The 13,336-nt window shown below is 37.3% G+C and overlaps 1 protein-coding gene across 1 annotated transcript in view; it reads right to left on the minus strand.

Annotated features, from left to right (window-relative positions):
• The window catches only part of BMP5 (bone morphogenetic protein 5), a 125,793-nt gene extending 113,817 nt beyond the window's left edge, over positions 1-11,976 (minus strand). The window contains exon 1 of the mRNA XM_002918922.4: positions 10,764-11,976. Coding sequence (XP_002918968.1) covers positions 10,764-11,253 — 490 coding nt within the window. The 5' untranslated portion in view covers positions 11,254-11,976. The remainder of the gene's footprint in view (positions 1-10,763) is intronic.
• Positions 11,977-13,336: the final 1,360 nt, after the last annotated feature.

Raw genomic sequence — 13,336 nt, forward strand, 5'->3', positions numbered from 1 at the left:
AAAAAAAAAAAACTAGGAGAAGAAAAATATTTATGCCTACAACGGAGATGCAAATTAATTGACATAATGTATGCAAATCACTCAGTCCAGTTTCTGGCATAGAAATTATATTTGTTGTTGTTTTCGTTGCTTTAATTACTACTGCTACAACTACACTATAATTTAAATGATATGGATGAGACTGTGTCCTATACTTTAAATGTACCACACGCACACATACCAGAATGATAATGGTTTGCTTAATTTGGATAAATTCTTCCTCAAAGTAATTGATAACAGAATGATAACTGTTTTGACACAGCAGTGTGGAAGAGAAAAATCTTACGTGCTGACTTGAATAGGTCAATATGGATATAGTTGGAATCCATATCTTATTTTGAGAACTTTACTCACCACAGTGAGATATTTAGCCAAGATCATCTTTCAGCATGCTATCATATAATGAAAAAAAAAAAAACTCAGCAAATTCATATTTTCCCACTCAATGTATTATAAAATACCAAAAGTCAATTGATGACTTTACAATATGGACACTGTAAACATGTATGCCTTTTGTTCAGCTTTTCAGATCAAACCCGTAAGATCCCATCCTGCTTCAAAATATTATAACAGAAAGCAAGTCAAGAAAAGTAATAAAAAGACGTGACTGTCGTCTGAAAACAAAAACAAAAAAAATAGCCCAGTCCAGGAAAGTCAAAATACTTAAGGCTAAACAGTATTAAATAGAAACAAAATTATAATAATAATACAAATAGTAATAAGAACTGCCATAAATTAGAAAAACATAAATTCAAACACGATTTGAGTTACATACAATACAAATATTTCCTGGATTGAGTGGTCATTTGAACAGAGTGTCTTTTCTATTTAGAGTTCAGGAGTTTATTCACCAAGATTTTCATCATAAATCAACTTTTTAAAAAATTAAAACTAAAAAAACAAGCTGACTTATGAAAATAAGCATTAAAAATCCTCAAGACTTTTTTCCTTCTTTCAAAGGGTCTTTTAGAGGGTGCCCATGCCTTCGCAACCAAGTATTTTCTAATTGTGTATTATTACTTGGGCCTGCAATCAATTTCCCCTTCCCCATAATAAACAAGGAAATAGAACAGGTAATATCTGGAACTAGAGTAGAACCATGCATTTATTCCAAGAACCTGACCAAAGCACCTCTCAGCAGTACATCACAGAAACTGCTGTCGTTGGGTGCTCAAAGGGAAGCCCCGCAGTTACCTACAGGCTCTGTCGAGGACTGGCCTTTTTTTCCCAGGACACCCTGATGAGGGAATATAATTCATCAACGGTCCAACTCCAAGACAGAGTCAGGGAAATTCAAGGGTTCATTTTCTTTGGGATAGAGGAAAAGTCATGTGCATAGCGTCCCGCAATTCCAGCAAGGCATGAATTTGTCAAAGTCTGGCGGGCTGGTGTCGATCCCCTCTGACACCAGAACACTCTAGGTTCGACTCTAGTAGAAGCATTTGTAGTAGGAGCGAGGCTGTGAATCGAGTACTTCTCTCACGGAGGCTTACAGGCCTATAACCTTACCTTATTCAGTACAATTCTGTATTAGGATCTCCACTTGACGGAGGAGGAAACCGTTCTAGTAAAGTGACACAGTTTGCTCAAGGATACGCAGCTGTCTGCAAAGCTGATATCCAAAACCCCCTACACTTGCACCCTCCTGAGATAGTTGAAGAACTGAATAATCCCTCTTGCCCCCAAGCAAAGAAAACATCGGTGAGACATGAACCATAAAGCCTATTTAATTGACGACTCCTTTTTTCCTTCTTTCAAAGGGTCTTTTAGAGGGTGGCCGTGCCTTTGCAACCAAGTATTTTCTAATTGTATATTATTACTTGGGCCTGCAATCAGTTTCCCTTTCCCCATAATAAACAAGGAAATAGAACAGGTAGTATCTGGAACTAGAGTAAAACCGTGCATTCATTCCAAGAACCTGACCATAGCACCTCTCCTTCCCCACTAAATAAGTCCTCAGTGCCTGCATCAAGGTTATTTGTAGAGGGAACTACACAATTTCCAAGTTGAACCCTCTCTTCTGCTGCCTGTGATAATTACAGATGTAAAATCGGGTTAAAATGATCACTTAGAAGGGGAACGTAGATGATACTGGAAAGGGGCCTTTCTCCTGTGCGCTTGTGTGTGATTCAAGGGCAGGGGGCATGCTCTGGGCTTCAAGGCTTAGCGGTTGGTTATTTATGACAAGTAAACAGCACTTATACCTGCTCCTCCAGTAAATTCTGCCTCCGTGAGTCACAAGAGCACTGCAGGAGGAGAGTAAGGGTAGCAAAGGCCAACAGTAATCCCAATTTGCCTCACCCTCACATCATTTCTGCCTGCCACATTAACCGTGGAGGAGAACGTCTGATTCCACTCAGAATTCAAAACGCTTTAACACACAGTCCTGGGTCATTTCAGGAAGAAAGATGTAGGACTGAGAACAAGCAGACCTAAGGACTGAAAAAAGAGACTGCTCTTGGTATTGGCTCTGCATATTTGCATGTGGGAATGCTTTCTACACTGAGTTTTCTGGTTGGCAATGGTAGCCCACTGTTTGTCGTGGGATCTTGCAGTGCTGCTTCTCCCGGGATTTTTGGGTTTTGTTTCTAATTTCAGTGTGCTCTAAAATAGCTTTAATATGTCACATGAAATTACTTACCCATATACAATTTAAGAATTTTTTCAACACGTCATGCTTTTGCCACTTCACCAACTTGTGAAGTTAATAACTCCCACACTAAATCATGATTATCTCTTGAATTTTATAATAAATTAGTACGACAAAGGTTAACATAGGTGCGTACATATATATCCACACACAGACATAATTAACTTGCACTGAAATTGAAGTACTTCCGGAACTTCCGTTGACTAAACGCCTAATACTCATTTACCCATTTGTGCCAAATGTCTTCCGTTTGTGCCTCAAGATCCACTTCCACATTTCTCTCCTCTGCTCTCCGCACGGGGAAGCTGACTTTCATCAGCTCCACCGGTAGGTTCCCTGTGGCTTTTGGTACCGAAGGGAACATGGCAGAAAAGTAGGGGCTGAGTATTTAGTCCTTGGTTTCCCTCCCTGCTGAGTATTTAGGGGTTGGCTACATGGCATCTCTCCCACAAAGGCCACAGTTCCTGTCAGGATACCTTCCCCACACAGCTCTCCTCTGAGTTTTCTTTTTTTTTTTTTTTAAAGATTTTATTTATTATTTGACAGAGATAGAGACAGCCAGCGAGAGAGGGAACACAAGCAGGGGGAGTGGGAGAGGAAGAAGCAGGCTCATAGCGGAGGAGCCTGATGTGGGGGCTCGATCCCATAACGCCGGGATCACGCCCTGAGCCGAAGGCAGATGCTTAACTGCTGTGCCACCCAGGCGCCCCATCCTCTGAGTTTTCTGGTAACTGTTTCTGCTCCCGGCCCAGAAGTACTGAAGGAAGTCTCCTCTGCTGTTCTGGGTGCTGCCTTATGCCCTGTTTTGCCAGAAAGCTCTGCCCACAACATGACAAACATTACAACATTAGGTAAGCTGTCCTCGGATGATTCAGTTCGTACATGCTGTCTCTTTCCTTCTGGGACGCTGATACACTCCTGCGGATCAAAAAAGGACAAATAGGGCATGGTTCCTGCCGTCACGACATGTAATCAAATATGCAGGGCTGGCTGCTCTGGCGTGTGACCTGTGCAGTTGCACAGGCCCCGCACTCGGACGGACCTCATGCTTGAGCTTATACTCTGCTTCCACAAGGTTCGAATTCTTGATAACGGTAGAACCAGAGGCCCCACATTTTATTTTGCACCGGGCTCCACAAACTTGGTAGCCAGTCTTGCAGATGCTGCACAGGCTTTGGATAAGGGCAATGCTAGTAACAGTAACACTCTGCTTACTGCGGGCTCAGCTATGTCCCAACTGCTCTTCTTAAAATTATAAGCATATTCACTTATTTCATCCTCTCCACACCCAACGAGGAAGGCATGGTTATTATTGGCATTGTTTAGATAAGGAACCAGGGGCACAGAGAGAATTTAAGTAACTTGCCCGAGGTCACACTGCTAGAAAGCGTAGAATATGGGATTCCCATCCAGGCATTCTGGCTTCTTCTAGGCTATTCTCCTTCTACGGTGGAAACACGGAAAGGAGCACAATCAGGTTTAATCTGTAATTAAACCTGAAAGCCACCTGAGCAGTAATACACCATGGACTGAAGACTGGCAGTAACAGGGTCTCCTACAGAGGAAGGCTAATCACAAAGCTATGGTAGGGGCAGAAAATCTATGCAAAGCAAATAAAATTGAATTTCTCATATCATACAGTGTCAGAATAGCTGCAGGGGTTTGTACATGGTAATACATTTTTTGATTTTGACCTCTTAGTTCTGGATAGAATCTAAATGAGGCTTACATCTGTTTACCTTGACTTTCTCAAACTATTTTCTTTATTCCTAACAACTCCAGGAGAGCTGGTAAACAATAAGAACAACAAAAGTTATTTACTTCCGGAAAGAAGTGAAGTAAACACAGTGTCTAAGAGACAATTTAATTAGATTCACTTGTTTCTAAAATACAGCGTTGTTTCTTCTACTGCAAGCACCAATACTTGGCTGCTTACAGAAAGAAAAATGAAAGGCCACATCATCACGAAGACAGGGATCTTCACCGTCTTAGAAATTACAAAATAGCACATATCCTACTTTAGTCTCTATACCGATCAAATTATTTGAAATCATACAAGGTCTTGGGTTTTTATGTTTTATGTAATGTTTACGCAACTACTGCCTTCCTCTCCTTGGTTATGGAGGGTTGTTGTCATTTTCCTTTCTCCCAAAACCACTAGCGATCCTTCTGACTAATCAGAGGTGGCTTTTTTTCCTTCATTTTAAACACTGCACACTTTAATAGATTTTGTTTCCGCTTTCTTAGGTTATAATTTTACTGCGATCATTAGACAAGACTCTTACAAGGGGGGGTGACTACCTGATTACAAGGACTCTTACAGACGTCCCTGAGAAAGGCAGGTAAATACCTCAGCTATTATTTTTATCTCACTGTCACAACTTTAAGATCTACAACTGGATCTTACACGTTCCCAATCTGACATCAAAAATCATAACCGATCCCCTTTTCCCCAAATAAATGAGCCATTTGTCAGGGCTGACTGGTGCATTTTAAAGGATATCTCAGCCAAAGGTATTATTTTAAGAGATGAGCAAATGGGGAAACCCCACAGCCCAGCCAATAAAATATGAACTTAAGGTGCAAAGAAGCACTCATAAATATGACTTAGAACAAGGGATTCATTGTTTGGCTCCAACCCTTTCAGTGGCTCCTCTGATCTCAGCCCCTCTCTGTGCGTCAGGGAAGCCTCTTCCTTTAACCTGTGGTTTTTTCAAGCTGAGCCTCTACATTATTTATGACTGTAAATGTGAGTAGCCTGTCTGTACGCTCCTTGTACATACACACTCACACACACACAGAGCCCCCCTCCCTATCCCCCACTTTGGTATTTTAGTGTGGAAGGATGAAAGGGTTTCCCCCGGAGCTGCTGTGTCCGTATGAGGTAGACTGAGGGTTTCCCAACACATAATCCACCTGCACGCCCACAGACCGGCCTCTGATGGCTCATTTCATTCATTTGCTTTCTTCTGAGGGCTTTTTTGAAAAATATATTTGATTTCTTTCTCTGTCTCATCCACATTGCTCTCTGCTTTTCATCTTCTCATCCTCTCTCATCCTCTCTTCTCAACTTAAAAAAAAGGAAATAATCTCTTCACAGATGTGACATGAGTGTGAAACAAAAATAACGTAAGCCAAAGCATTTTATCAACTAACTGAGAATTGCATTTTTTCTTAGTGTGATTTTTGTTCAATGTTGCAGTTCTTTTTTCTTACTCTCCCTTAAATTTCCCCCTTTTAAATTTTAATTATGTAATAAAACAGGGAAGGCAAAAAACAATTAAGTTCTGTCAATGGGATCCTCAGGGAGAGGTGAGGAGGCAAAGAAGAATGGGATGATGGAGAAACAATTCCAGGGGATGGCAACCGCCAGAGAAGTTCTGATGCCCTGGGGAGCTTTTCTCCTGATGGGTGGAGGCTGCAATTGGCACATCATAACCTTTTCCTTCTCAACTCCAGAGAAACAGGAGACTGTACCTAAATGATCAAGCTGTAACTAATTGATTTTCAGCTAATCTCAGCCTCCAGCTATGAAGAAACAAGGACCAAAGGCAGACCCCAGGAAGGGGTTGGGGGCAGTAAGGAGAAGGGTGCCAAGAAAGCCTGGAGGTAGAGAGACCATCGAACTAAAGAGGAAAGGCCAAATAAAGTGAGGGAGGGGGTGGGAGAGAGAGGCAATAATGAAAAAATGGAAGAATGAAAGGAGGGAACTGGTGGTGGGTGAGGCAGCCCCAAGCCTACTGAGTTTGTTATCATACCTTCACAGTTCCAGCCCTTACTTCTGAGTAAACTTTTACAGCTGGTTATTGGTGAATGACCATTAAGATGAGCAAAAAGCTTTCAATTAAACTATACAATTATACCTACCGCAGCAGCCATGCCCATCGTTTGACAGTAATGCGGCTTTAAAGAACAAGAACCCCTTGGGTCACATTCATGAATGCCAAGGGTTGTTGAAGAAGAGAATAAAAAGATTTCCACCCTCAGCAACTTTTTTTTTTCCTTCAAAAGTTACAGGTGTTAAAGAATTATTGTTTCACCCAATATTAGCATTTGTTATTCCAGACATATCCATGAATATGTACTGTAAAGGTTTTAGATCATCTTGTCTCCCTTCCCATCACTGCCCTCCCCCAAAAATCTTGCATGTGTTTATAGGTAAGTTTATGTTACACAAGTGTTAATAACCCTGTTGGAGAGACTACACAGATAGGCATCTTTAGGTAGATCTGTGTATAAATTCCTCTCCACTGGGCACTTGAGTCAGCCAAAAGCAACAATAAATATCAATGATGTCTTTCAAACCTGTCAACCGAGAACATAAGCATTTTTTTCTTCCAGTACCAGGAGAGTTTAATGATTTGGGGAAGTAAGGGGAGAAGGGTTTAATTTAAAGTCTTGAAAGTACTTTTTTTCTATTTCATATCTTAACATGCTAAATATGTTATAAAATATGAAAAAAATCTAAGCACACGTTCATGTACTTTCATGTTTTAGAATTAATACATGTTCTTGAAATATATCTAAGAAGTTTTTGACTCCAAGCCAACTGATCAGAAACCACTAAAAAAAACCCCAAAGTTCACCTTTTTCAGAGAAATACATGTAGACAGGGAATACTATGAAAGCAAATTTCCTGTGTTCACTGTTTTTTGTACTTTCCTCTAAAACATCTACAATGTTGTATCATTTTAATTGTACTATCGCCAAGTAATCAAACAAAATTGCTTTCTAACTAAAAGATCTTAGAGATACACTACGTGTTTATCTTAATGTAAACAGATTTACTTCAAAATTGCAAGCAAGTTCCCTAGCCTTCCCTTTTATTTGCATAGATATCTGATATATAAACTAACCCTTAACATTTTTAAAAAGATGGTCAAAAAAGAAAAGATTTACCAGAAAGATATTTTTGTTCTCAACAAAATAACATGGTATTGACTGAGCAAAGACGCCTGGGATGGTCAACAGTCACAGGGACAAAGCAGGAGAGTCAACCTGTAAAAAGCCGGATGCTAGGAGAGTGACAAAAATTGACCTAAAATAATGAATCCAATAGAGTGGAAAGGTTCTCTTCACACAATAATTAATATTTGTCTCTTCAAAGTGCACAAATCACTAAAACAACTTAAGGGTCAAAATAAGGTGTTTGTTTTCGTGTTTAGTTGTTTACATTGGCCTGAAGGCAATTTATTCACATTTTATTTTTTCTTTTAGGAAATTCTCATCTATTTTTCATTTATGAACAAAAAAATTAATCTCGTCTGAAATGTTTTAAAATAGATATTTTATTAAATGATTCCGAGTTTAAATTAATTTAATTTTCTTGATGAGCAAAACTAATGTTAGAAAAAATGTCTTTCTGAATGACAAGATATGTATAGAAAACCCATCACTTGACTTGAAAATGACACATATTTGCATTAATATAAAGGATGCTATTACATCCTTTTAATGTAATTCAGCTTATTATAGGAACTGTCAACAGATTCTTTTCACATATTTAAATATCCATGTGACTCCCTCAATACAAATCCCTTGCCTATTACTAATTTGATCATTTGCCCTTAGTCCCTACTATATGCATATCTTCTAAGATACTAAAATAAATAAATGAAATCCGCCTGAGTCTTATAAGAACATAAAATAATACTATTTGTTAATGAATGTTACACTAAGAACCACTGAAATTCTTAGTGCAGTTAATCATGATATTACACTTTTACCTTTTCTAAGTCTGCTTTGACCTATTTTATTATGGAAGAAATACAGAAGTTAAAGCCTTTTACTAAGTAGTGATTGGTTGCTAGCTTTGGTTATATTAGAAGGCACGGTCTAAGGATAAAATAGAATTGTGGTTCAATTTTCCTCAGAGACTACTAGGAAAAACTCAGTATCAGAATCCATTTTTCAGTAATTTCACATGAGACATTTAGTTTGGAATTATTAAATAAAGTAAAAAAATACAATTCATTATTGAGGATAAATCACTATTCAAGCATGATAAAAATTAGTATCTTCTGAAGCTTATATCTGATATTGTTTCTCTACAGTAAAATGAATAATTGTGTTTCATGATACAGTTAGTAAACTGCTTTATTGGTATAATCCAAACAATACAACCAAAATTTCATTGATTTAAAAATATAAGTATTCTTTAATGATAAAAACGGTCCTAGAAGTCACTGAATAAAACTGTTTATTATTGTTTTTGGCTTTCTTATTCTATGTAAATGTATAAAAAGGAATGGCACACAGATTCAAAAATCATACTTCCTTTCTAAAACAAATACATTTCTTCTGTGAATGACCAAAATATTTGACTTCAATAAAATATATATTTTAGAACAGATTCATGACTGAGCTATTGTTTTTTAAAGTGCATAACACATTCTGCCCTGTCAGATTTTAGGTGACCTGAACTAATTTTTTCAGTGATCTATTTTATGCATATGTAAATCCTGCCACATTGAGACTCTTCTATTAGAATGCTAAAAGTCCTTCAAATTATTGAATAACGCTTTAAAAATTACAACAAACTAAAATATGCCATGAGCCACACTGCATACCACTTATACCAGGAAAAAGCAATCAAACTAATTTAGAATTAAGCCATATTTTAATGGCTTGAAAATTCCAAATGAAACCTGTTAATTATATGTAGAAGAAAAAGCCTCCAGGACACCTGATTAGGGCAACCAATGATGACTCACTAAAACTTAATAATGAGAGCTTTGTCTCTAGCAACATGAAACATGATTTATTAAGCACCTTATCCTTCATGCTAGGATTGCTAAGAGCAAATGAGCAGAGCATATTAAGCAACATGTCTCATAAAAGCATTCATGTATCTGACTTTTCAAAGACTATTTTCTTTGAGATATTATATAAGGAAGTTTTTAATTAAGTATAATAAAACATGTCAATTTTAAGTCAAAGCAGATTGCAGTTTTCAAACAAAGTTTTGGATGTTCTTACATTAAAATGTTTCTAATTCTTTCGAGTTGATTAAATTTGTACATAAAATTTTGTCTTCAAAACTAACTACATACTATGTTACTTTTTGAATGTCTGGAGATAGTGAATTTTCATCTTTAGCCTCTACTAAAACATTTTTTAAAAACACAGCCCTTGTGAAATCACTTTAAATTGGTAACTCCTTAATATTTTTTAAGAGATGAAATATTGGGCACTAATTTACCATTTGATATTGTCAATATTTTAAAACTACCATGAAAGTACCAGCATTGAGTAAAACAGAATTTTAAAAAATTATTCTCTAATAATGCTGCTAATCAAAGAACTTTTCAATTCATTTTTTATCTTACAGGAAAAGGAAAATTTTGCATAAGTAAAGACCGTCATAACATGCTTTATATTTCTCTTGCTTCTGGAAACAATCAAATGGGTATGATATCGTTTCATCATTAAGAAGTTAAGAAATGTTAGTTTGAAGCTTCTTTTCCAAAATATTTTTCACAGAGTTTCAGAGTCTCTCCCTGAAAATCTCTGATAGTAATCTTTTACAGTATTATTTGATCACACATTGATATTTTCACAGTAGCTGACTCGCCCAGATGAGAGTTTTTAGGTGGCATCTAAATGTATACTTACATGTTTGTTAAATTCCTAACAAAAAAACGTTTCAGAAAGTCACTTTAGTTTTCAGTCTGCAAATGCTTGTTTCTTTTTTATTTGTATTGTTATTTTTTTGCCCATAGCACAGCTATCCTCATAAATTTTCCTTTTTTGTAGACTATTGCCTGTTTATTCAGACATTAAAGCAAAACTGAAATTTTAACAAGATCTAAAAGGACCCAAATCTCCCCAACCATAAGTGTTTAATTTTAGCTTTCATATTTAAAAAATTAAATACATGTATGTGTGTGTATGACTTTGTTGCCTAAAGCAAAATCTTACATTGTATCAATGAAAGAAAGGAAACAGAAGCTGGAGAAGAGAGTTATAGAAAATGACTTTATATAAACACGACCACCTACCAGGCAGCTACTTTACTATCAGAAAAACTTCCATTTAGTAATAACATAGTTTAACAAATAAAAGAACAACGTACCTAAATTGACAAAGCTCATGACCATGTCAGCATCATTCAGAAAGTTGGTATCATGTAGGCTGGCTAGAGGTGGGCTCTGGGTGGTCAGAGGAGTCGTTCGAGATAACTGTATGCGGCGAGGGTACCCATTGGGAGAGGCTGGGTATCCTTTTCTTGCTCCTCTGGTCTCTCCTGCCAGGGAAGCCCTCACCGAGTATTCCGACTCTTCGGGATTTTCTTCATTGGCCATAGCATTGTATAGGTCCAGCATAAAGAGAGGTGCAGAGGAAGCTTGTTTTCCAGGTGAAAATGGTCTGGGTCTATGAGGCAAACCCAAGATAGAGAGAATTTCCCTCTGTATTTCCCGTCTTTCGTGGTTCCGTAGTCTTCTATAAATAAAACTGGAGTGAACATGATTGTCTCCCAAACCTCCTTTTGCATAACCCACTAGAACCCAGCAGCTCCAGAGGAAACCCACAATACTCCTAAGTAGAAATACAGTCAGATGCATTTTTGTCCAAAAGCAAAAGTTGATATTTTTAGTCCTTCTTGTCCTCTTAAAAAAAAAAAAAAAATCTAAGTTCCTAGGAGGTACGCTTTCCCAGTAGCTGAAAAAACAAATTTACCTATTCTTCATGACAGTGACATTTCTGAACACCCTCACTGATTCTCCTGTCCTATTTCAAATATTTTGGAATATGTCAAGAGTAGTTATTTCTAAGAAAGCTGAAACTTGGGTTTCCAATTATCCACAGTTGTTAAGAGTTTTTGCTGCATTGATGTAACAGAAGACGGCTAATATTATTTGATCGGATGACCTATGCATTCCTATATGAATTTATGGTAATCAGGCCTTTGGTATTTGAATCAAGGAAAGTTGATCTTCTGATAAACTGTAGTTCCCAAAGTTATCTTCACTTGCTCTTGAGTTCTTCTCAACCCTTGAGCTCTTTCCAAGACAAATGCTGATTTCTGAATCACAGATCTATGCTGATCTGCACCTTGGTGTTGGAATTTATATTTGTCCGGCAGCTTGGTGATAACTTTAACATCTTTTGTGTCGTCTTAGTGTAAAATAAGACTCAAGGTTGTACTATTCAAGTAAATGTGTTTCCCTGAATTTACTTGAAAACCTTCCTGTAAGTCCATTCAATCCCTTTCTCCTTCTAACTGTTAATTCCACCTCCAGCAGGCACAAATATACCAGCCCTCTTCAAGGGAGATCTAAAGAGTAATGTAAGCACAACCCTGCTGGGAAAGAAGAGGCTTCTCATTGTAATTTGAAACTGGTAAAGCAAAAAGAACTTAACCCTTTTGCTACCAGAAAAGCCTTCATTTTCACAATTTCATAGAGACGCATCTAACATAGCACAGTGATACATGGGGCATAGAAGTCCTGGGGGGGGGGAGCCAGTTTGCAAGCAGCACACTGAAAATTTTGCCACCAGTTTTACAGAGTACTCTTTTAGATCTTTCTTTTCATAGTACACATTTAATACACTTCTATATTAAGTCTCAGGTTGTGGCTAAATTAGCATACATCTCAGTTCTATATTTGGGGTTATTTCCAGCTTTTATGAGTTATTAAAATTTACTTCTTAAAAAATAAAAGGAAGAGTTGTAAAGGGAGGTGGATTTGTTGTTTCTTAATGACAGCCAGATCTTTTTAGAATAAAATACAGTAGAGAAGTAATCACCAGTAAATATATTCTAGCTCCCAAAGCAGTAGTTAGAGTAATTTAATAATGGTGATGAGATAGCCCAGCTTTAATGATCTTTAAATACAAAAATTTTAAACAGAAAAATATATTTATATTTCTCTTAAGTCAGTTACGGTTGAAAGACAAATGCCCTAAGATAGTGTCATGATTCTTCGCTTTTAAGTCACTTCAGTTGAAATGTAAACAGACTTACAAATTAGATTTTTCCCATAAGTTATACTCGGTACTTTGGTTTGTTTTAACCCGTGCAAATAAACATAAGTCAAATATTCACTATGACTACAAGCAGATTGAAATTTGCATTTTTAAAATTTGATGGGTATAATGGGGAAAGTGCACACCTTTCTAAAATACCATACTTAATCCAAGGAAATGAGCAAAGTATGTGTTTATCCTTAATGTTTAATGCCTTTAAAATTTGGAAGTCTACAATGTTTTTGTGCAGCTATAACTTTCCTTACAAGCTCTCACTTAACCTTAGGGCTCACAGTGCTTTCATTGTCTGGGATATTATTCTGATACCAGTGTAGATTTATCGAACAAATTCTAGAACTATTATGAAATTTTAATGTTTTTCTTTACTCTACCTAAAGGCGCCTGGTTTTTTGTTTAATTTCTTTTTAAATATTTCCTCTGAGTGTCCAAAGCAAAGCCAGATTTTTCACAAGTCTTCAGTTTATTGGTGGAGGCAAGATACTGAAAGGGCTTATAGAATCTTATTGTGTGCCTCATCTTCTTATACAGACTCACTGCCCTAAAACTTGATAATGCTGTTTCATATTTTCCCTACCGAAGCCTCTTCATCAGCAGTCATGTAGGCTGCACAGTGGCAGACCCAGTGCTCACATACACGGCACCCCTCTATAAAAGAGA

Source organism: Ailuropoda melanoleuca, chromosome 19, assembly GCF_002007445.2.
Source record: "Ailuropoda melanoleuca isolate Jingjing chromosome 19, ASM200744v2, whole genome shotgun sequence".
Lineage (NCBI taxonomy): Eukaryota > Metazoa > Chordata > Mammalia > Carnivora > Ursidae > Ailuropoda > Ailuropoda melanoleuca.